At 41.0% G+C, this 22,823-nt stretch overlaps 1 protein-coding gene across 2 annotated transcripts; it reads right to left on the bottom strand.

Moving 5' to 3' along the window:
* Positions 1-3,910: 3,910 nt before the first annotated feature.
* Nphs2 (NPHS2 stomatin family member, podocin) lies at positions 3,911-22,602 on the bottom strand. 2 transcript variants are annotated; one of them, XM_027935045.3, is made up of 8 exons: positions 22,332-22,602; positions 18,284-18,387; positions 16,152-16,224; positions 14,494-14,576; positions 10,371-10,574; positions 6,923-6,978; positions 5,454-5,532; positions 3,911-4,189 (listed from the first exon to the last, which is right to left on the bottom strand). In XM_027935045.3, exons 1-8 carry the CDS (start codon positions 22,600-22,602, stop codon positions 3,911-3,913), a joined length of 1,149 nt encoding a protein of 382 aa, XP_027790846.1. The 2 variants fall into 2 exon arrangements, with proteins under 2 accessions (XP_027790846.1, XP_027790848.1); XM_027935047.1 differs by lacking the exon at positions 10,371-10,574.
* Positions 22,603-22,823: the final 221 nt, after the last annotated feature.

Genomic DNA, 22,823 nt, shown 5'->3' with positions numbered 1-22,823 from the left:
ACTTGTCTAGTACTTTGTAGCTCATGTTTACTATACTTTCCTCTGGTCTCAAATGTGTTAATTAGCTTTCTATCATGGTAATGAAATGCCTGAGTTAATTTATGAAAAGAAAACAGTTATTTCTGGCTTACACTTCTGGAGGTTCCAGTCCCTGAATGAGTGGTCCTATTTCTTTGAGCTTCTGATGAGGCGGCACAGCATGCTGTGAGTGCATGGTGGAACAAAACTGCTAACTTTGTTAGCCATGGAACTGAAGAGAAAGAACACGAAGAGACCAGGGTCCCATAATCTCTTTCAAGGGCACATTTCCCATGACCTAAAGATCTTCCCCTGGGCCCCCCCACCTCTTAAAGGTTCCACCACCTCCCACTAGTGCCACCCTGTGGAGCAAGCTTTTAGCTTTTGAAGAACACCCACTCAAAGGTACTGGACTTTCCTAGCTAGATATCAGAGACTCAGGTATTACCTGGCAAACCTGCATCTTGCACTTTACTTTCAAAAACTGCTAGCAATTCTGCCTGCAGGCTCAAAAGCTCTAGAGCATTATCTGCATATTTCTGGAATCCCAAATATGTATCTTATCTAACAAAATATTTTCACAGAAGAAGCAAAGTGAGTTTCTCCAAAATTAGAAATATAAATGCTATAGCCCTGATGCATAGGATCTGCATACCTGCAAAACGGAAATGCTTGCTGAGAATGATGACCTCTATAGCCATATTGGGAGAAATCAATGCCTAGAATTCATTAGAACTTGCATCTTTCTCTCAGAAAAATGGAGAGCTATTCTGACCAACTCTCCATAGCCTCAAGGTCATTTCCAATTTAGGATTACTCAGCAAGTTCCCTAAGCAGTCCCAATGCAAGCATGGCCATTAGGCTTGGATATTGCTCTTGTTCTTGAAAGACCAATGAAAGGGCCCCTGCAAGAATGCAGTATCTTCTGTTTGGAGATCAACATTTTACATTTGCAGGGTTTGGGCCCTCTAGGAACACCTGATTTGGCAGAGGCACACTTTAAGCTACCTCTTTTTTTTTAAAAAAAATATTTTTTAGTTGTCAATAGACCTTCATTTATTTATATGTGGTGCTGAGGATCGAACCCAGTGCCTCGCACATGCTAGGCAAGTACTCTATCACTGAACCACAACCCCAGCCCATATCTCTTGACCAGACATAAGAAACACTCCAAAAGTGTGAAGACAGGACAAACAATCCCCATGATCTACCTTGCTATGCAAACTTCTTTTTGACAGATAAGATGTCCTCACTTCTTCCAACAGCCCAGATCTTCAACAGATCATGGAGTTGACAAAGTACTCCTGGTAATACATCACCCATTTTTCTACTCTGGCTATCCCAGTGATAAAGCCCAGGCAAGAAAGAGAAGATTATGTGATTTCTTCTGCCCTGCTTTTACTCTGCTATGATCCCAAATGGCTGTCACTTTGAAACAAATTCTGGTTAGCTCTTGGGTTGGGGATCCAGTATTTACAGAGACTCAAACACAGGAGCCCACATGTGCAAGTCCTGAAGCTATTTCTGTCCCAGAACAACCACTCTGGGAATACTGGCCATCAGGGCTACCTACCTTTAAAGCATGGAAGCAACATGTGGAGTGGAAGGCTTCTAGGTGGATGCAGCCTGACTGCTGTCACTTATTGCTACTGGGGTAAAACCAGAATAGTAGTGATAGCCATTATTTATTGAGCATTTGCCTTGTGTAAGCTTTGTGCTATGCTAGTATTTCATATATTTGATCTCATTTAGTCACGATAGCTTTCTGAAGTGGGCTCTGCTTTCATCCCCAAATATACTCAGGATAAGTAGCATGCCCATATCACCTAACAGCTTGTTAGGTGACAAAGCCTGAATCAAATCTAGTATATCTGACAGCAGGGTCCAAGATCTCAGCTACAGTGAGAGAAGCTCTCAGCTTCTCTCTGAACTCAGAGACCAGTTGGTAACCCGTCTTTCAACAGACTTGACTTCCACACATATGCTTAATTCTCAGCTTAACTACTGAGCTAGTGTGCTGACAAACAAGCCAGAATTCTAGAGGACTTGGAAATCATAGTCCCAACATACCTACCGCTAAAGAACACTATAAACAGGAGCAGTCTAACAAAGAGCTGCCCACACATGGCCCCCAAGGATGTGGAATGCAGAGGCATTGACAGAATGACCTGATGGGCCTTCCAGATAGGGGAGTCCCAACTACAAAGCCTCTGATATACCCTGATACTGCTGGTGAACCAGGGTGGCCCTTGAAGTTCTAAGAAGGGTCTCCAAAGCCTCCTTGAAACACTTTTCTGGTCATTTCAAGCCCAATAGCCTTCAACTTACCAGCTCTTAAGCCACTCATCCACACAATAAACAAATCTAGCCTGACCAGTGGTTAACACCTCACTGTAATCCCCAAATGCCATGCAACACCATTGTCATAGGATATGCCATAGACTTTTCCCGCTCTCATGACCAGTCACTTTGGTCATAATGGATTCCAACATTGAATTGGATCATTTTTTGACCCCTTTATCAGCTTACTGGCACCATGTTAATATAAATCCCAAAGAAAAACTGTTAACTAGAACATGTCACAGTTTTGGATTGGATTGTCCAGCTTTTCTTTCATTTATTTCAGGGTCAGTAACCAGTAAGAATGCAGCACCTGGTCTCAAGAGAAGACCAGCTGCTTGGCCAGCACTGTCAGCTCACCTATTCTCTGAAGAATCTGTGCCCACATATGATCCTTAAGAACAGGAACTGGGGAGACTTTCCTTTTAATGAAATATGAATATAGAGGCAGTTTTTGAAAGAGAACCAAATAGTGAGGCACTCAGGTTCCCACCATATCTGCACCAGCAACATAGAAATTCCCATTACAGATAACATTGTACTAATATTATTTGAGTAATTTTAGTAACCTTTTATAATGCTACTGATTTTTTAAATTTATAGAAAACTTACAATACACTTAAGTTTGCCTTTTTGTTTTGTTGGCTTATTTTCCTATAGATATGCATTTCTAATTGTGTAAGGCAAATTAGTGGGAAATAAGACTTGTATTATAGGAATGTATATTAAGAAATGTTTACCTAGGGAAATAGTTCTCAGGACATGTATAGATAATACATTATATCTGCTTAAAGAAATAAGCAATCTGGTAAATTCTATACAGAAAATACATTACTCTCAGCCCCTATTTAGAATGATTCTTCCTCTGATTTGAAGCAATATATATATATATCAGATAAATGTTATCCTTTTACTTATTTTTATTTTTGAAAGAACCTCCAAGTAATTTAAAAATTTCCTTAATTGTGTATAAATTTATATCCAATCTGAGTGCATCTCTTTTCTTTGCATTCATTCAGAAACATTTAGGTGTCACTAAGGTGCAACGATCAGAATTAGGCTCAAGGAATATGGAGTGGAGCCAAAAGACTGAAGGTGGTGGGTGAAGGATGTTAGATGCCCCTTTGAAGAGCCAGTAGTAGAGCCATAGAGAAGCTAACACTTTAGGTCCAGGGTTACAGCTGAGTGTAGCAAGCATGGTGATGGGGCTCAGAGAAAGGGCTGCAGGAGCTGCAAGACCTTGCCAAAGGGGCCAGAGGAAAAAGGACATTTGATCTAAATCTTCAAATATCAAAATTGACAAACTTATTTCCAAATTATCATGTTGACCAAAGCTCTTTCCCGTAACTACTCTGCTTAGATGACTCGCCTAAACCTGTTAGATGCCTCCTGTACTGACTTCTCACTTATGTGGCTGCATTGCAATGCCGTGCATTCAAAGAGCATTCCATGTGGCAGTGGAAGAAAGGAACTGATGACTGAATGTCTCACTGGGATGTGGCTTTGAATGGCAGGCCTCTTCACAGCTGCATTATGCTTTGTGCACCCACCCCTATAACATGGGAGAGTCTTTCTTCTTGGGATTTAGTGGCTCAACAGGTTTGGAAGAATTTGGGAAGGGGATGCTCCCTTGAGTTCTGTTGCTAGGAGAAGACAGGAAATTTAGCAGGTCAAAAGGCAAAGGTAAAACTACAGTGGAAGGTTTCTCTGTGGACAAAGACTGAAGGGTGTGGAGGTATCGAAGCTGAACAGCAGCTGGGGTTCCTGACAGAATCTCAGCAGCCATCCTCAGGGACTCAGAAGCAGCCTTTTCCCCTTCTGCAGCAATCATCTAGAAAACAGATGTGGAAAACACAAAGTGATTGTGCTTCTTGGTTCCAAGAGGGCTGTCAGTGGGACCCAGTGTGGCAGGCACTGTTCAGCACAGGAGAACAAATTCAGCTGCTTTCTAAAGACTGCTGAGCTAGGGAAGACCCATTAAACTACTAAAATGTAAGGTGAACTTGTTATAGACCATGAAAAGTATAGACTGTTAGGGGAGTTCTTGTCTGGTGGGCTTGAAAAGATTAGTAGGGATTTGCCATACAGAAGAAAAATTGGCCAGCTTTCCTGGCAGAGGCATGGGATTACAAAAAGGGTAACTTTCAATTTGGCCAAAATAAAGGATAAGCATTTCAGAAGAGGAGACACCAAGCTCATCAGCCAAATGCCACCTGAAAGCAGGCAGAGAGGACTAGGCTCAAGGATCTAGAAGCAACTCTGCCCAGAGGACACTTTTCTCCCCTTCCCCCTCCTCCCCATTCCCCTCAGGTCCAGTTATTAATCCTCTTATGCAGTTTGGGCTTTCCTTCACCTAATCCCTGTTCTTTGAGAGAAATCTGCCTCCCTTCATCCTCACTTTCCTCCACCTCAATTTGAGGAAGCTGTGGCAGCCAGATCTTTTCAGCTCTCTGGCTGCTGAGAAGAGTCATGAGCAGCACAGCCTTCTCTTGGCTCCAGCAGGGAGGGAACTGGGCTCTGACTATGATTGTGCCTTCAAAGCTCATGCAGAGCTCTGGATATAGGCCTGGGATAGCCTAATGCCATTAACCTAGAGGAGATAGGTAACTGAGATGCTAGCACAAGAAAAGAGGGATGATGAGGGAGGAGAGAGCGTGAAAGCAAGACTCAGGAAGAAGACAGGCACAGTTAGCAGCCGCTTTGGTGAGAGGGAGGGGTGCAGCCCAGATTGAACTCAGGGTACTCAATCACTGAGCTACACTCCAGCTCTATTTTGAATTTATTTAGAGACAGGGTCTCATTGAGTTGCTAGTACCTCGCCATTGTTGAGGCCAGCTTTAAACTTGTGCTTCTCCTGCCTCAAACTCCCGAGCCACTAGGATTACAGGTGTGCGCCACCGTGCCCGGCTACTAACACACTCTTAGAGCAATTTAAATAACATGTCAGGAACCAAACCAGATTCTCCTGGGCCTGGATGAAGGGAAGCATGGAAAGACAGGGGAAATGCTCCTTGCCAGCAGGCCTTCCTGCTCTGGGTTCTCTGTGCTCCTGAAAGAGCAGCCTTGGTGGGGGACACTGTTCAATGCTGGCTCACCCGCACTTTGGCCTGTCTTTGCGCTTCTGCCTCCACAGCCAGTGAGTGCTGAAGCCCAGCCGGCAGCCGCACATCCTTACTGCAAAAGAAAGAAGGTGAGCGTGTAGATGTGCAGCCTTGGCCAGACTTTTCCTCAGGTTTGCACCCTCTCTACAGGAGAGCAAATGCTGACAACAGTGTGCTGTCCCCAGAGCCCTAAGGTGGCAGGGAGGTGGAGAGAGCACATCCCGTGCGGTGCCTCCAGTGTAGGTGTGGAGCACTAGTGTGGCTGCAGAGGGACTATGATGTCCTCCTCTTAAACATTTTGTGTTCCTGGTTTGTAATCATTTTTCCCACTTAAGATTTAATCTAACCACTAGTGGTTAAATTTGAGTATGAAATACCACCTTGAAGAACTAAAAAATTAATAACGAAGATAAGGGGCATTCATCTAAGTTTATAAAAGAGAAAAAATTGATTTTGAAATGAGGAGGATTGATTAAATAAGAACAATCTTATTGTATCACATCAAAGATACAAAAGTATCTCTTTATCCCAATGATAAATGAAAATTCATATATGGAACCATTGAGCAGTTTCTGAAAAGATTTATAAAGTTAGCATGTAACCAGTAATGCTATTTCTAAGTATATAGCCAAGAGAACTAAAAACATATTCACACAAAAACTTTCAAATGAAAGTTTATTGTGGGGCTGGGGATGTGGCTCAAGTGGTAGCACGCTCGCCTGGCATGCGCAGGGTGCTGGGTTCGATCCTCAGCACCACATAAAAATTTAAAAAAATAAAGATGTTGAAAAAAACAAAAAAGAAAGTTCATTGTGGCATTTTCCCTAATAGCCAAAAAGTGGCTGATGGAGGATAAACAAAATTTTGTATAGCTAGACAATGAAACTTTATTTGGCTATAAAAGAAATGAAGAACTGATACATACTACACCATAGATGAACCTTGAAAACATGCTAAATGAAAAGAAACCAGACACAAAAGGCTCAACATATGATTCCATTTATGTGAAATGTTCAGAATAGGCATGTCCACTGAAACAAAAACTAAATTAGTGGTTGCCAGGGGATGAGGAGCGAGGAGGAATGAGGAGTTCCTGCTTAATAAGAACTGGCTTTCTTTGGGGGTGATGAAAATGTCCTGAAATTAGATCAAAGGGAATCTGAGGACTTTGTAAATGTCCTAAAACCACTGAGCTGCACTTTGAAATGGCTAAAAGGGTAAATTTTATCTTTTAAAAAAGATTTTTTTTAATGCATAGCAAAAAAACCCCATGAGACTAATTTGCCCAAATGTCATAATGGTTATATTTTGGCTACAAGATGCTACATAATTTTGTCTCTTTTTCTCTAAACTTATACTAGTGTGGCTATATTACTCAAAATAATTTTTCAAGGAAAATTTTTAAATGAAACCAAAGTATTTCCCTTTATCATATTGTTTATCATGATCATTTTCCTACCCACATTTCTATTCTCTCCACTTTGATTCCCCAAATACAGGTCACTGAATCCAAGGCAACCTGTGGAGGGAAAAAGATGAAAGGTCAGCAAGAGCCTGCAGGTAAGAGCAGGGCACACCTGTGCCCCGATGACTGTTGTTCTGAACAGAGAGAGCCCATTTCCTTTGAAAGGATGGTATTTGGCCACTTTGTTTCATTAAATTCCACAGGATCTGGCATGGGGCGATTTGACTAGGACAGTGTCACTCAATAAATATTTGTGGAACTAAACATGGCATGGTAGGTTGAATAATGGCCCTAAGGATGTGCATGTCCTGGTCCCTACAACATCTCACTGTTACCAAGAGGGACTTCGAAGAGGTGATTAAATCAAAGGTCCTGGAGATGGGGAGATTATGCTGGGATATTCAGCTCAGCCTGAAATGTAATCATATGTGTCCTTGTAAGAAGGAGGCAGAGGGAGATCTGATACAGAGAAGTTGATGTGACCAGGGAAGCAGTTTGGAGTGGTGCATTTTGAAGATGAAGGAAGGGGAGGAAGGGGCTGAGGAACATAGGTAGCCTTAAATGCTGAAAGGGCAGGAAACAGGTTCTCCTCGAAGCACCTCCAGACAGAATCAGTCCTGCTGACATCTCAGCTTGAGCTCAGTGAAACTGATTTCAGACTCTGGTCTTCAGAAATGTAAGAGAATAAGTACATGTTGTTTTAGCTACCAAATTTGTGGTAATTTGTTACAGAAGCAAAAGAAAAGCAACACAAATGGTATATTTATTCAATTTGTTTTAAAATGTCTTTATTATTTTCTATTTAGTCTCCCTGCCAAGTGGTTGTCATTGATAGGGCACTTTCTCTTCCTCACTGCTGGGAGACATCAATGCCCTCTTGCTTCCCAGTCTCCCCTGCCCTCCACAGTTGAAGCTAGAAACAGGAGGGGGAAGAAAAGCAATTTGGATTGTAGAAAGGAGGGGCGGGACACAGAGCCCTCCATGTTGGCCTGTTTATCTTTTAAATTACACAATGTCTGATTTATGGAAAGCAACACACCTGTCTTTTTCTTTGGCCTTCATTTTCCAGGCAGAGATATTCTTTCACTTGTTTGAACAGTCTATTTGCGTAACACCCTTTGGACAAATCTTATTACACTTTTGTTATAAATGGGTGTATTTCCATCTATGGCTTTAAAACACAATTTTTACATTTTACTCTCCAGTTATCAGGCATTGTCTGAGAATATAATACAGCCATTAGCAAAGAGACCTCCCCTAAATTCTGTTTTCTTTTTCTGTATTGGGGATTGAACCCAGGACCTGTGCATGCCAGGCAAGCACTTTACAGCTGAGCTGCATCCCCAGCCTTTTTTTTTGTTGTTTGTTTGTTTTTTGTTTTTTTAATATTTTAATTGTAGTTGGACACAATACCCTTTATTTATTTATTTATTTATTTATTTATTTTATGCTGAGGATCCGACCCAGGGCCTAGCCCATGCTAGGTGAGCGCTCTACCCCTGAGCCCCAGCCTCAGCCCCAGCCCCAGTTTATTTTGAGATGGGTCTTGCTAGGTTGCCCAGGCTGGCCTGGAACTTGTGATCCTCCTGCCTCAGCCTCCCAAGTAGCTGGAATTACAGTCTTGTACTGCTTTTTTCTTTTTAAATTTAGTGGATGATTTCTTAGTGGCTAGATAAGTAATAACTTAATGCATTGAAAGCCCTGAGAAGACTAATTTGAGAGGAAGGAATATTGATAAATACACCACAAAGGAGATGGCATCTTAAAGAACAAACAAGATTTTTTCCTGTGGAGAAAAAAAAAGAATTCCAAGCAGAGGAAACAGCTCAGGAGGAGGCAGGAAGCATAAAAGTGCTGGATCTGGGCAAATGCTAAGTAGGTTCCAGTGTTAGATTTAGTGGAGGAAGGACGGCAAGAGCTAAGGCTGTAACAGTTGTGTCCTTTCTTCATTCACCCCCCAAAACGTCTGCTGTGTGACAAGCCCCATGCCAGGTCTGAGGCAAAAGGATGAATAAAATATGGCACCTGCCATTATGGAATTCATAATCTGGGAAGACAAATGTATGGACACATAAATATAACTCAGCATAATAAGAGCAAGCTTGAATGTCAAGAGTCTGGACTCATACTACCCTTCAGAGGAGAGGGGTGAATAAGGGGAGGCTGAAGGATCAGTGGGGGACTGTGTCAAGTGGCTTCTAAAATCCAAAGCAGCAACTCCCGAGTGTCCCTCTTCTTTTTCTTTTTCCAGCTTCTCTTATTTTCAGACTTCCCTTTTCCATCAGGATGCAAATCCCAGGTTTGTTTGTTTGTTTGTTTTGTTTTGTTGTTGCTTTTTCTTTTCTTTTGTGGAACTGGGGATTAAACCCAGGGTTTAGCAAATGTGAGGCAAGCACTTTGACAATCCCAGTTTTATCAGTAACAAGTTGGACAAGTCACAGACATTTGTACCCTGCATTTTTTTTTTTTCAGATTAGTGACTGCTCAGTTTCTATAAAGCACAATCATCAATGCCTTTGATTCTTAGGGTCTTCCTAAGGTCCTCTTCTAACTAGGTCTGATTTGCAACCTCCTAATCCAATTCTGGGCCTGGCTGCCCCTATGACTTGGATGACAGACTCAGTGGTAACTGCCACCTTGCTGGCCAGCTGCCTGGAATCCTGCTTCATTCTTCTTGTCTTCTTAGTACCTCTTGCCAACTCGTCTGGTAAGAATCAAGGGCGTCCACCATGGCCATGAATAAGATTCCTGTTTGCTACCTGTGGGCCAGATGAGGCTGTTTGGGAGGCAGCTTTTACTCTATTCCTCCCTCTGCTAATTCTAAATCAATTAAATCTAGACAGTTGATTGGGTAATTAATCATGATAGGGTAGGAGACATCTTCCCTTTTCCCTCTGAAAGTACATAGCATCATTGCATTTTGTGCACACTGTGCTTGTTTCCTCAGCTAGGCTGGAAGCTTCGAGGAATCACATCTTATCCTTTTTGTATACCACAACCTCTCCCATCTATCTCTATCAGCGCTGCCAGCAGCCACTCCCAACACTTGGTACTATGTGAGAACTTCACAATGAATTTAAAGTCACTGGGTGGCTTTTGGGGAAGAGTTGAGAGCAAACTGTTCATCAGGACTGGTGATTATAATTGATTCAGGGTCACTTTGGTAACTTCCTAATTAGCTATAAGCTCCTTAGGGATGGCAACTTGAAGAGATTCAAGTGTGGCACAAGGAAGATTTAATAATTGGCCAGTGAACAGATGATTAAAAGATATAGTTTAGAGCTGGGATTGTGGCTCAGTGGTAGAGTGCATGCATGAGGCACTGGGTTCGATCCTCAGCACCACATAAAAATAAAAAATAAAGATATTCTGTCCACCTAAAACTAAAAAAATAAATATTAAAAAATATATAGTTTAATATACTCAATATTAAACGTAGTAAGTACCTTTACATCTTGAGCAATGCTCTTCCTCTCTAGAAGAATTTCAGTGAGGGATCGGTGTGCCAGAAGACGCTTCATGGTGGTTTGCACAAGGAACTGGACAGCCTTAGACACATGAGCCAGGCTGCTTAGGAGAAGAGAGGCATTTTCCATTCGGTAATAGCAGATGGCATCTATCTCCATTATAAACATGTCTTTGGTTACAATCTAGGGAGAAAAACAGTTTGGATGACAGACTTGATCCGTGGGCTCTTTTCCTATGTGGAGAGAACTAAGTGTATCTAAAGTGAATTTTCTCAGAGTAAAATTATACCAAGAAGAAAAAAAAAACAGCTCAGTTATCTTCTATTCAAAATATATATGGTTTTGAAAATTATGGAGTTTTTTTATTAAATAAACAAAAGAACTCACGATTTAAAGGAATTCTGTTGTAAATCCTTTTGTAAAGAAAATCAGGAATAATTTTCTTATTTGAAAACACTCAGTTGTTTTTATAGGTCTTTCTAAACTGATGCAAACAAATCTAATAACAGAGAGGCATGTTCTAGGACATAAGTGCTATGAGCAGTGACGTGGTGCTTGCTGGAGTGTTCCCTAGAGGGCAATTTGGTGATGCCCATTAGTCCCCACCAAAAGCCTTAAAAGGGGGAGGGAGTGGAAGGGAGGGGCCATAGGGGTAGGAAAGATGGTGGAATGTGATGGTGATCATTACCCTAAGTACACATATGAAGACATGAAGGCTGTGACTCTACTTTGTGTACAACCAGAGATAAGAAAAATTGTCCTCTATATGTGTAATATGAATCCTAATGCATTCTGTTGTTATATGTAACAAATTAAAATTTAAAAAATAAACACAGCTTTAACAGTAAAGTTCTCAACATTTCCATTTTTAGAAAACATTTATCAAAAGGACATATTTTAAAGATTTAGCTGTAAGAATTGTTACTTATACTATTACTTATTGAAATAAAACACTGGAAACAATTTATCATCAACAAGAGGAAATTGGTTGAGTAAACTGTGGTATGGCCACACAATGAAATGTTATGTGTCCATTTAAAATAAAGGGCTAGGAGCTGGGGTTGTGGCTCAGCAGTGGAGCACTTGCCTTGCACATGGGAGGCACTGGGATTGATCCTCAGCACCACATTAAACAAAATAAAGGTATTGTGTCCATCTACAACTAAATATTTGTATGTATGTGTATATATATATATATATATATGTGTGTGTGTGTGTGTGTGTGTGTGTGTGTATAATCACACATATGCACACACATATAAAATAAAATAAAGGGCTAGAAGCATAGCTAATATATGAAAAGATGCTTCTATATTGTTGGGTAAAAAGGAGCATGTTATAAAAATCTTACATAGTATGATATCTATATATACACCTATCTGTGAATATAACCACATACATAGAAAAGTTTGAAAGGATATACTCCAAAATATCAACAGTTGTCTAAGGATTAGGGGTAAGTACAGGTTTCCAATGTCTTTGTTTTGTTAAAATACACATAACTTTCCATCTTTAAGTATATACTTCTGTGGTATTAAATGCAATCACAATGTTGTGCAACCATCACCACCAGTCACCTGCACTATTCTTTTCACCTTGTAAAAGTGAAACTCTATGCCCATTGACAACATCTCCACACTTTCCCCTCCCTCTTGTTCCTGACAATCACCTTTGTACTATGTCTCTATCATTTTGATTACTCTAAATACCTAGAATCATATACAGTATTTGTTTTTTTGTGATTGCTTATTTCAATTAGCATAACATACTCAAGGTTCATCCATGTTGTAGCATATGTTAGAGTCTTTTTAAAGCTGAATAATATTCTACTGCATGTACATATGACATTTTGCTTATCTGTTTATCAGCTTATAGTCAGTTATTTTGCTCTTATGAATAATACTGCTATGAACACTGATGTACAAATATCTCTTCAAGATTACAAGTAAGTTTTACTTCTTCCTTTCATTCAATTTTATCATCTAAAATAAGCATTTTTAAAAAACAAAGTTTCTATTTCCCAAGAGAAAAAATGAAAAAAAAACCTCAGGCCAAAAGTAGGAGACAACGTAGGAAGGCTTATAAATTTGAATCACCAATACAGATAGTAGCTAGGAGCACTGGCACATGGCTGTTATCCCAGCAGCATGGGAGGCTGAGGCAGGAAGACTGTAAGTTTGAGGTCAGCCTTGACAACTTAGCAAGATTCTATCTCAAAAGTTAACAACGAGGGCTGGGGCTGTAGCTCAGTGGCAGAGCACTTACCTAGCACGTGTGAGGCACTGGGTTCAATCCTTAGCACCACATAAAAATAAACAAATAAAATAAAGGTGTTCTATCCATCTACAACTATAAATTTAAAAAAAATTTAAAACAATTAAAGAAATATATGAATATTATCTTTACTTTTAATTTTATAAATTTTTTAATTGTTGAAAAATATACATACATAAAATTTACCATCTTTGGTGTACAGTTAAGTAGTACAACTAACCTCCAGTACTCTTTTCATCTTGCACAACTGACAATTATTGTCCATGCCCCCTCCTCATATCCCCTGGGAAGCAACATTTTACTTTCTGTCCCTATGAATTTAGCTGCTCTAGGTACTTCATATAAGTAGACCCTTAATAGTTCTTTTTAATTAATTAATTGATTGATTTTTAATTTTGTTTTAGTTGTAGATGGACACAATGCCTTTATTTATTTATTTTTATGTGGTGCTGAGGACCGAACCCAGTGCCTCACACATGCTTGACAAGTCCTCTACCACTGAACTTCCCCAGCCCCATTACTTTTAATTTTTTTTTTTTGAGACTAGATAATTTCATTTAGCATGATGTCCTCAAGACTCATCCATGTTTTAGAATACGTTAGAATTTCCTTCCTTTTAAAGGCTGAACAAATTCTATTATAGATTATATGCCACATTTAAAAAAATCTGTTCATACATCAATGGACACTGCTTGCTTTGCTATTTGGCTATTGTGAATAGTACTGCTATGAACATACTTGTTCAAGACCCTGCTTCTTTTTTTTCTTTTTATTGGTGCATTATAATTGTACATAAGTGGTATTTGTTGTTACTTATGCATACATGCACACATACAACAGTATAATTTGGTCAATTTCATTCTGCATTATCTCCCCTTTCCCTCAACTTCTGCTTCCCCCAGTCCCTTTCTATTCTACTGGTCTACCTATGCTTTTCATGAGATCCACCCGCAACCTCTTTTTTTTTTTTCTTTTACTTTTTTCTCTCTAGCTTTCACATATGAGAGAAAACTTACGACCCTTGACTTTCTGAGTTTGGTTTAATACTTAACATAATGTTCTCAAGCTCCATCTATTTTCTCCAAATGACATAATTCTATTTCTTTATGGCTGAATAAAATTCCATTATGTGTGTATACTGCATTTTCTTTATCCATTCATTGGCTGACAGACACCTGGGCTGGTTCCATAATTTGGCTATTGTGAATTGTGCTGCTATAAACATGGGCATGCATGTATTGGATAATGCAATGACTTCAGTTCCTTAGGATAAATACTGAGGAGTGGTATAGCTGGGTTATATGGTGGTTCCATTTATTATGACAGGTAATCTGCTGTACTCAGAGTCTACTGATTTAAATCATAACCTCATCTAAATAAAAAAATTACCTACACTATAACATTCCATTGTGTTTGACCAAATGTAGGCGAAACTACCATAGGCTAGCCTAGTTGACACATAAGGTTAATTATCATAAAGTCCTTTGCCCTTTTTTTAGTCAGTATTTTTTTAAAACTATTCACTATCATTACTTTTTTTTAAGTCAGTCATTTTTTGTATTAAGAGGTATGAGTTCTTCATATAGCCTGGATATTAACCCCTTGTAAGATATGTGATTTGCAGATATTTTCTCCTATTCCATAGCTTGCCTTCCACTCTGTAGATTGTGTCCTTTGATTCACAGAGTTTTTTTTTTTTTAATACTGATGAAGTTCCATAGGTCTATTTTTCTTGTCTACTGTTGAGCATAGAGATTTTGTCCTGGGCTAGAGTCAATAGCTAGACTGTGGAAAATGTAGAGAAAGCAAAAGCCACCCTTTGGCTTACCTCATGGAAGGGTATCTCCAAGGTCTGGAGACGAAGGTCAACTTTGTGGTAGGTATCCAGGCAGGGCAAAAAGAAGAACAGGCCTAGAAGAGGGGAGGAAGGAACAGGCAAACAGCAAGCATGGAGACTGTTTGGGGTTCACCTTTTCATGTTCAGGTTGTACACTGCATTGCTTTTCTTAGCCTGCAACTATACAGGCATCATTGTCGAAGCTAAGTTTACCACCATCAATATGGGACACTTGAGGGTAAAAGGAGAGCACTGTTACAATTTACTCCAGGATAACAGGTATAAGCAGGTATTATTCCAAAAATTTGGGCTTTAATAATGGTGGTAACTTTAGTCATGATGCTAAACCCTCCAGATCTCTAGTATATGTCTGTCCCTTCACTAGATTTGAGCTCCCTAAGTAACATCACATACATTATTGTTAGTCTTAGTAGTGTCTCTGACTTGGTGCCTTTTAGGTAATCTATAAAATTGTTTTTTAGTCTATGAGTGTATCTATATGTCAAACTTTGGAGCCAGCAACCTCCTCATGGTATTTCTTAAAAGGTGAGCCCCAAAGGTAATCATAATAGCAATATCATAATACTAGCTTCTGTTTGGCAAGTTAGTCCTCACCTATCCAATATAATATATAGTAAATAATGGGCAATAACTATCTGTAGATTGATTATTGAGATTTTATCAAGAACCCTGGATGTTGAAGGCTCTTGTAAGACCACAGTTTGTTGAAACCAAAAGCACTTCACAGAGCCCATGATCTATCTGGGGAGCAGACCACCTGCTGTTCTTTCTTGGCCCCAATGGAGAAAGTTCCAGAAAACAAGGAACACAGCAAGATCATCCATGTCCTGGAACTACAGGATCTAGTTCTGTTTTTGTGGGAACCCATCTACTGGATTGGGTTTTTCAAACTCTGATTGGTGTCTCTTAGTCTTGTCTCCATTCCCTACTTATTACTGCAGACCAGAATGAGAACTCAGACCTCTCCAATATATACACAGTGGGACTTTGCTCCTCCTCATGGCTTCCAGGCTGTCTTGGACCTCCAAACCCTAATTACTACACTTTCCAGAATAATCATACTTCTCTCTATACCCCATAACCAGCTTTGATTTCTGAACATAAATTCCACTAGATTTTAAAGCCCTAGAAATCAGAGACCATGTCTTACTCAGGCATTTTTTTATTCCTGGTAGTTAGCAGCATCTAAAATACAAGACTTGTTCAATCTCTGTCTCTTAAATTTCAACACTAAAGACCAATTTATTGTAGATGCCTCACTTCCTTGCCTTAGGCCCCCTGGATTCTCAACTAGCTCAGCTTTTCTCTGAGAATTCACAGGACTCTGACTGTACACATGTACTCAAACCAGTCCCCATTCATGGATCCTAAGCTGATTTCCTATTGTAATCAGCATGCCCCTGATGTGGGGCTCCCTGCATTCATCTTCTCCCTTGGCCACCTGTCTCCTGGTAGTAGAAGTTCTTAATGATCTGTATTGCAACTAACAGATTAGAAATGCAGATGAATCAAGTTACTTCATTGTATCTAAAGTCCATATTATAAATACATAAGAATTGAAGTTGGCCAGTTGAGGGGTGGTGGAGATGGTGGTTTAAAAAAAAAAAGTGTGTGTATATGTTTCTTACCAGGACCTTTGGGTCTTCCAGGAAGCAGATGTCCCAGTCGGAATATAATTACTCTCTCGTACTCTTGTACAATCTAAATGGAAATGTAATACTTCCAAATCACTCTAAATAAGAATAATAAAGCATTCAAAAGGCTTAAAATGAAAGTGATTTTAGGTATCAGAAATCTTTTGTTTTGACAATGAAGAATAAACTTCTATTGATATTTAATGTTCTAAAATTTATACTTAGTGTGGAATTTTAGAAACCAATGAAAAAGTGTATTGGCTATCTGAATTTTTGAGCCCAAGGATAGAAGTTTGATTAAAAACTCATTATCATCTGAAAAGTAATGTTTCCACTATATTCAATGTTTCCTAAATCAAATATGATCAGAGAGCATGTTTAATCTTGTAGTTTTCTGTGACTTCTGCCTCATCAAGCTTTTATATGTATCACTCATTAACTGTTTAACAAAAAGATGGAGTATATTTTAATACCACTTGTGATACTTTGTTTCACAAATAACACAAAGTTGTGATACTTTTCAGTTTCTTCTAAGCTGCTTCAAAATGATCCAGTTGGATTTTAATTAGTTAATTCTCATGAATCTCAAAAAATTGAATGTGCCCTGAGCATGTGTAGAAATATTTTTAAATGACAAAAAGGAGATTCACTGTGTAGAACAGAACAGAAAAGTTACTGCATATTACTTTTAAAAAGTTATTTTCTGTTCCAGTATCAGAATCTGAGTTCTGTTGCTTGTTTATCATTAACTTAGTTGATGAGTTTGTTTATACATATACCTCACAAGACTCTGAATTCCTTGATGATACAGAATTGATTTTTTTCTGAGTGCCTAAAAAAATGCCTGATACAAAGCAAGTATTCAGTGAATTTATTCATTTAGTAAGTGGATAAATGAATGATTTATGACTGTTTCCAAGTTTATTTTCCTTTGCTTACTGGAACAGTGAATGAGAGTGAATGATTGGGTTTGTTCCTAGAGCATACCCCAGCAATTCCCAGCTGCCTAGTTCCTAGCATTACTTGTTTCTTTGTTGGAAAAAAAGTCCTCCAGAGATTAAGGGAAACTTACTCTTCAAGCCTTGCTCAAACCCAATCTTGCTTTTGTGTCTACTACCTAATTTAGAAGGTTCCTAAGGTTTACCTTTGATGGTGCTGGGGCTTGAACTCAGGGCCTTGAGCTATGCAAGCACTGCTATATGCAGAGCTGTATCTCCAGCCCTGCTAAGGTTTACCATCTTAACTAACTAAACCCAACAGCCTTTTCCATAAACCATGGTTGAGTCAGTACTGGTCCCTGTGATGATCACGTAGGTGCTCAGATCACACCTCAAGAAGAGCCTGTGGCCTTGCCTGGCCTGCCTGAGGCTTTGGGTTCAATTCTCACTCCACCAAAAAATGAAAAGTGAAAAGGAGAGCCTGCTGCCAACTGTATGCTGTCTCAAGGAGACACATTTTATAGTCAAAGACGTAAGTAGATAGAAAGTTTAAAAGTGGAAAGAGACAAGCCCCACTCATCATTGACAGTTTCCCCTAAAGCCTGCTTTTGTTCTTTCTCAATCTCACCCAGGCAGTACCTTCAAAAAATTCTTTGTACTTCTAATTTCATCTTGTCATGTGCTTCCTGAACTGACACAGATCTTCATTTGCTTCAGGGACTGGAATTGTGTGGGCCACCTGTGGGCCAGAGACAGTGGCCCCTCATGGTCTAGGGCAGCTGCTGAGAAGTTTCTGGCAGTGTAAGGAGCACATGAGAGGATGTCATGACCTGTTCTGGGCTGGTCTTTGTGTTGGAGTGGGGATGAACCAGTGGAAACCCTTGAAGGGTCTCCATCTAATGGTAGAGTTGATCTCAGCAAGCATTATATGTGTGGTACGTGCTAGAATGAAGTGAAGGCCCAGTGATCAGGAGCACAGGGAAGGGCGCGACAGTCTAGAGGAGTTGAGGAAGGCTTCATGGTAACATTTGAGCCAGGTCTTGAAAGAGGACCACCTTCTGGAGGGCAAGTGGGCATGAGGGCATGGCAGTGGACCAGCAGCAAGTTCTAAACGCAGAGCATGACCCAGTATGATCAGAAAGAGGCACCAGGAAATAAATGACCTGTTGGGTCCTCATGGAAACTCACCTTTATGCAAAACCAGATGGAAAAAGGCAATGTCAGAATGATGAAGAACAGAGAGGCAAGGACAAGAAGCCACTCACAGGCCCCTAAACCAGAGGACTTGGTACCTAAAGAAAGAAAAAATATTGAAACCTCACCATTTTAACTGACTATCACTTGTCAGTCTAGTCCTTGGTATTGGGTCAGAGCAGCTTGGAGACATTGCTGGAAATATTGGAATGAACCAGACATCAGGGTGGTCAGAGTTCACAGGGCCTGGGGTCTGCGTGGAAAGCCATGTGGGCCTGTGGAAGGTGGTGCAGGCTCCTGGAAAGGCACTGGGGTACAGGGGACCAGAGTACCATGGGTTCCCATTCTGGCTTTCTCATTTCACGTCCATAGATAATTTTATGTAGGACACAGGATCTTTTCAAACCTCAGTTTCCTTACCTGTACAATGGGGATGTTTGCTATATTGTAGATATTGCACAATAACTAGCTCATGAAATAGATTTCATATCTATTTCAGTGTAAGGGAGATATGAAATCTCACATAAAAACACTAAACTGTACTTTACGTGTGTTGGGTTTTAATATTCAAAGTGTCCAGAGTCTCACCTTCCATGAAATAACTTTCCTACTCACTACCTGCCCTAATGTCTGAAATGCCTTTGTTAGAGTTCCTTCATTGGATTGAGGTGTTGCTGTCTGGTCCTTGAACATCCCCTGTGTGGGATGACATTAGACCATTAGAGTTTGTGAACAAGCAATAAGGAAGGATGCAGAACATCCAGGATGCTTGAGTGGTAGTGAAGTGGCATCAAGGAAAGTCGGCCTCAGGAACACAAGTTCTTCTGGTCCTGTCGTGTTTACATTGCATCTCCAGTGCCTGGAATAGTGCCTGACACAATGCAGGTGCTCAACCATTGTTGAATTAGGAAGGAAGGAGAAGTGGATAGTGAAAATGATTTAAATGTAATGTAAATCTGAGTTGTGGAAATCTAAAGAATTTTATTTTCCAGGTACTAGAATACTGGCCAAAAGGATACCATTTGCCAGTTTAAAAATCCCACAGAGAGGAGCTGGGGCTGGGGCGCAGTGGTAGAGGGCTCGCCTAGCACGTGTAAGGCACTGGCTTCGATCCTCAGCACCACATAAAAAAGTAAACAAAGATATTGTGTCCATCTACAACTGAAAAAAAGTATGTTTAAAATATATCCCACAGAGAACTAAAAGATGAGTGAGAGTGAGTAAATGGTAAAAAGCCTATTTTTAAAGGAACAGAAGGAAATGGATACTTAATTGGTAGGGCTAAAAAATCAAATTCCACAGCCAGGCACAGTGGTGCATGCCTGAGGTCCCAGCTGCTCAGAAAGAGGCTGAGGCAGGAGGGTCACTTGAGCCTAGGAGTCTAGGCCAACCTGGGACCAGTTTCTTTAAAAAAAAAAAAAAAAAAAAAGTTGTTTTTCTTGAAATTGAATTCCACGTCTGGAAAGGTCTTCACTGAGTTACTTAAAGAGGACACATGTGCAAGTTGTACCAGCACTAACGCCAAATCTGCCCTAGTGTGGCAGTTCCCAAAGACCTTTCCATAGAATACCAGTCCCAGAGTGTGCTCCACAAGGAAAGAGTTTTTGGGCAAACGGATTTAGAAATATTGGGCACTGTATCCCAATCCCATTGGTATTCCCAATGTCCATCAACATCTGGAAGCTATGAGAATCCCTATAGTAAAAAATCATTCTTAGCTTTGTTTACTCTAGTGGTTTCTAAACCTTTGACAAGGTAATGTTTTCTCCAAAGAACACTCACTGATGTTCTATGGAACTTATTTATTACCAACCCTACATTAGAAAATGCTGCTCTATAAACATTGTTAATTTTTATATTCTTATTCTTCAATGGCAATGACTAATAGTCATTTTAGTTTATATTTGTATCAATGAATTTCAGTTTATAATTGTATTTCAGTTTCCAGTGGTAACAACTACCGCAAGTAAAAATCAAGGCACATATGAACAAAATTATGTTTTATAAGTGAAAAAAGTTCTCAAAAGTTCCTTCACTCAGTAGTTAGGAAATGTGAATAGAAAACTAATTTGTATACTCAAAGCTTTATCCACAAAATATTTTTCTCTTGGAATGAGCTGCTTGAACATCCAAATTGTTTGATTTAAGTGAATAAGGAAGCATTACATGTTAAAGCAGGAAGAGTCTTTAGACATATCCTGAGAATACCCAGTTGTGGTAAGGTGACACCCCTTTTCAATTCCCTCAAGTCCCAAGAAGCCTGCCTTTGGAGTGTGTTGCAAAGTCAGAAGAGAGAGAGGAATGCTGCGCCCTGTTCCCACAAACACCTCTCAGGCAAGGGCTGCCTCATCTTTAGTGGTATTTCTCTCTCACTGCTTGGGATCTTCTGCTCTAGCCACTTTCTTATTGGTGAGACTAAGGCCCACAAAGGTGAATCAACCTGCTTAAAACCATAGCTAGTTGGTTTGAGTGCTGGGACATGATCAGAAACCAAGAGCAGGCTATGTGAAGGTGGGTACTTCAGCCAAAAAGCCTTATTCTAGAAGTCTAGCTGTTCCACTTCCCAGCTATTGGTGTGTGTGTGTGTGTGTGTGTGTGTGTGTGTGGTGTGTGTGTTACTGGGGATTGAACTCAGGGCCTCATGCAGGCTAGGCAATGGCTCTACCACTGAGCTATATGCCCACTCCTTTTTATTTTGAGACAGGGTCTAGTTACATTGTCCAGGTTGGCCTCAAACATCTGATCCTTCTTCCTCAACCTCACAAGTAGCTGGGATTACACATGCCACTGCCTCGGGCTCCAGCTATAGATTTTGGGCAAGATACTTAATTTCACAGAGCATGTTTCCTCAACTGTGCTAAGAGGATAATGAAGGACTAAATAAGTAAAGTAAAACACCCAGGTGTGCTTGGTACATAGAAAGGGCTCCATAAATGGGTGCTCCCTTCCTTGCCTACTCCTCTAATATGATCTGCCACACAATATAAGATTACATGCTGGGCTGGGGTTGTGGCTTTGTGGTAGAGCGCTCACCTAGCACATGTGAGGCCCTGGGTTCGATCCTCAGCACCACATAAAAATAAATAAACAAAATAAAGGTATTGTGTACAACTAAAAAATAAATATTAAAAAAAAGATTACATGCTATTCTTCATTTGCTTCCCTTTAAACATCTGTCATCCTACTGCTTAAGATATAATGAATTTTTTTCCCATTCATTATGAAAAGGATTGTCAGTAGTTAAATTTGTTCCTAAGATTTGCTTTCTCTGCAGAAGGGAAAAGGAACACTTTTGTTCGCATTCCCTCCTTTGATCTGATGTTCCTCTCTTTTAGCTTGCAAGGATTCAGCTGAAACTGAGCATGTTCTTTGTTCTAGGCTTTGTGCAAAGTGTTTGGGAGCTTTTGCTCATTTTACCCTCACAACTGCCTCTAAGGCAGGAATTGGGATTATCTGATCCATGGTGGAGGCCCTTCCTATGATCACGTGGCTAGCAAGCTGTGGAGCTGATTTCAACTCAGGTCTGGCTGATGCAAGTAGAGAAAGCGATGCCTTTCAGAAAGAATGATCATCCCAAAGAAAGTTTAAAATGCTTTTACGTAAGACTGAGGGGAGGAAAATAAGCCATAGTTGCTCAGAGCCAAGGCTCAGTCACGTTTTTATTTATATCAGGTGCCCATTTGCCCTTCTGTGACCACAAAAACCAACTTCATCGTTCCTTTGCCTGTCAATTGGTCCCCAACCTGGACCACACTCCCTCCAACTTCCCATCCCTTTCTGCCCCCTGAGATCAGCTGGTACCTGGATGATGTTGCTATTTTTATTTCTTCTGATGCACTTTGGTCTCCATCTTTTTTTTGGGGGGGGGGGGTGTGCTGGGTGCCTAATGCACACCTTTCATTTCCTGGAAACCCCAGCCTTCAGCAATCTGCTCTGGCTTTGATGGTTTTCAGTGGGGTAACATTTCACCTTATCTGACATCCTTTGGGTACCACTTGGAAAGCCGGCTTTCCTCCCGGATGCCCGACCTGCACCTCAATACCTTCCTCCAGCCGCTCACTCTCCAGCAGCGCCACCACCTCGGTGCCTTCCTCACCGGAGCCCCGGACCTCGTCCACGTCCACCACGGTGGCGGCGGGCGCTCGGGGTTCCTCTGGGCTTTCCGTCCGCCCGGGGCTCCGCCGCTCGGATCTGGCATCCCGCCGCCCGCGGCCGCCGCCCCTCTCGCCCTTCGCCCTCTTGCTCTCCTTGTGGGTGGGCCCGCCGCCTCGCCTGGGGGCCTCTCTGGAGGAGCTGCGTGCCCTCCTCTCCATCCTCACGTCGGCGGAGTGCTCGTGCGGCCGTGGCGGAGGCCCCGAGAGCGAGCGCGGTCCTTCGGAGTCACCCCGGAGTCGCTCGTGGAGTCACCACGGGGTCGCTCGCGGAGTGGGTGGACTGGGCGGCGAGCGCTGGCCCTAAAGACACCCCAAGGGTGGGCGGGGCGAGGGTCCTGGGGCGGGGCTCCGCCCACCTGGAACCCCGACCGCCGCTGCCC

Source organism: Marmota flaviventris, chromosome 12, assembly GCF_047511675.1.
Source record: "Marmota flaviventris isolate mMarFla1 chromosome 12, mMarFla1.hap1, whole genome shotgun sequence".
Lineage (NCBI taxonomy): Eukaryota > Metazoa > Chordata > Mammalia > Rodentia > Sciuridae > Marmota > Marmota flaviventris.
Note: the sequence above shows the minus strand (reverse complement) of the source record. Positions and strands in the feature narration are given on the sequence as shown.

Bases quoted from the DNA above. Each gene is read 5' to 3' on its own strand.
- Nphs2 (XM_027935045.3), bottom strand. From the start codon at position 22,602: ATGGAGAGGAGGGCACGCAGCTCCTCCAGAGAGGCCCCCAGGCGAGGC. The intron at 14,577-16,151 runs GTAAGAAACATA...CCCCTCTTCTAG, and splicing joins TGGAAGACCCAAAGGTCCTG to GCCTGTTCTTCTTTTTGCCC. The intron at 5,533-6,922 runs GTGGGTAGGAAA...TTTCTTTTGCAG, and splicing joins AAAGTGGAGAGAATAGAAAT to TAAGGATGTGCGGCTGCCGG.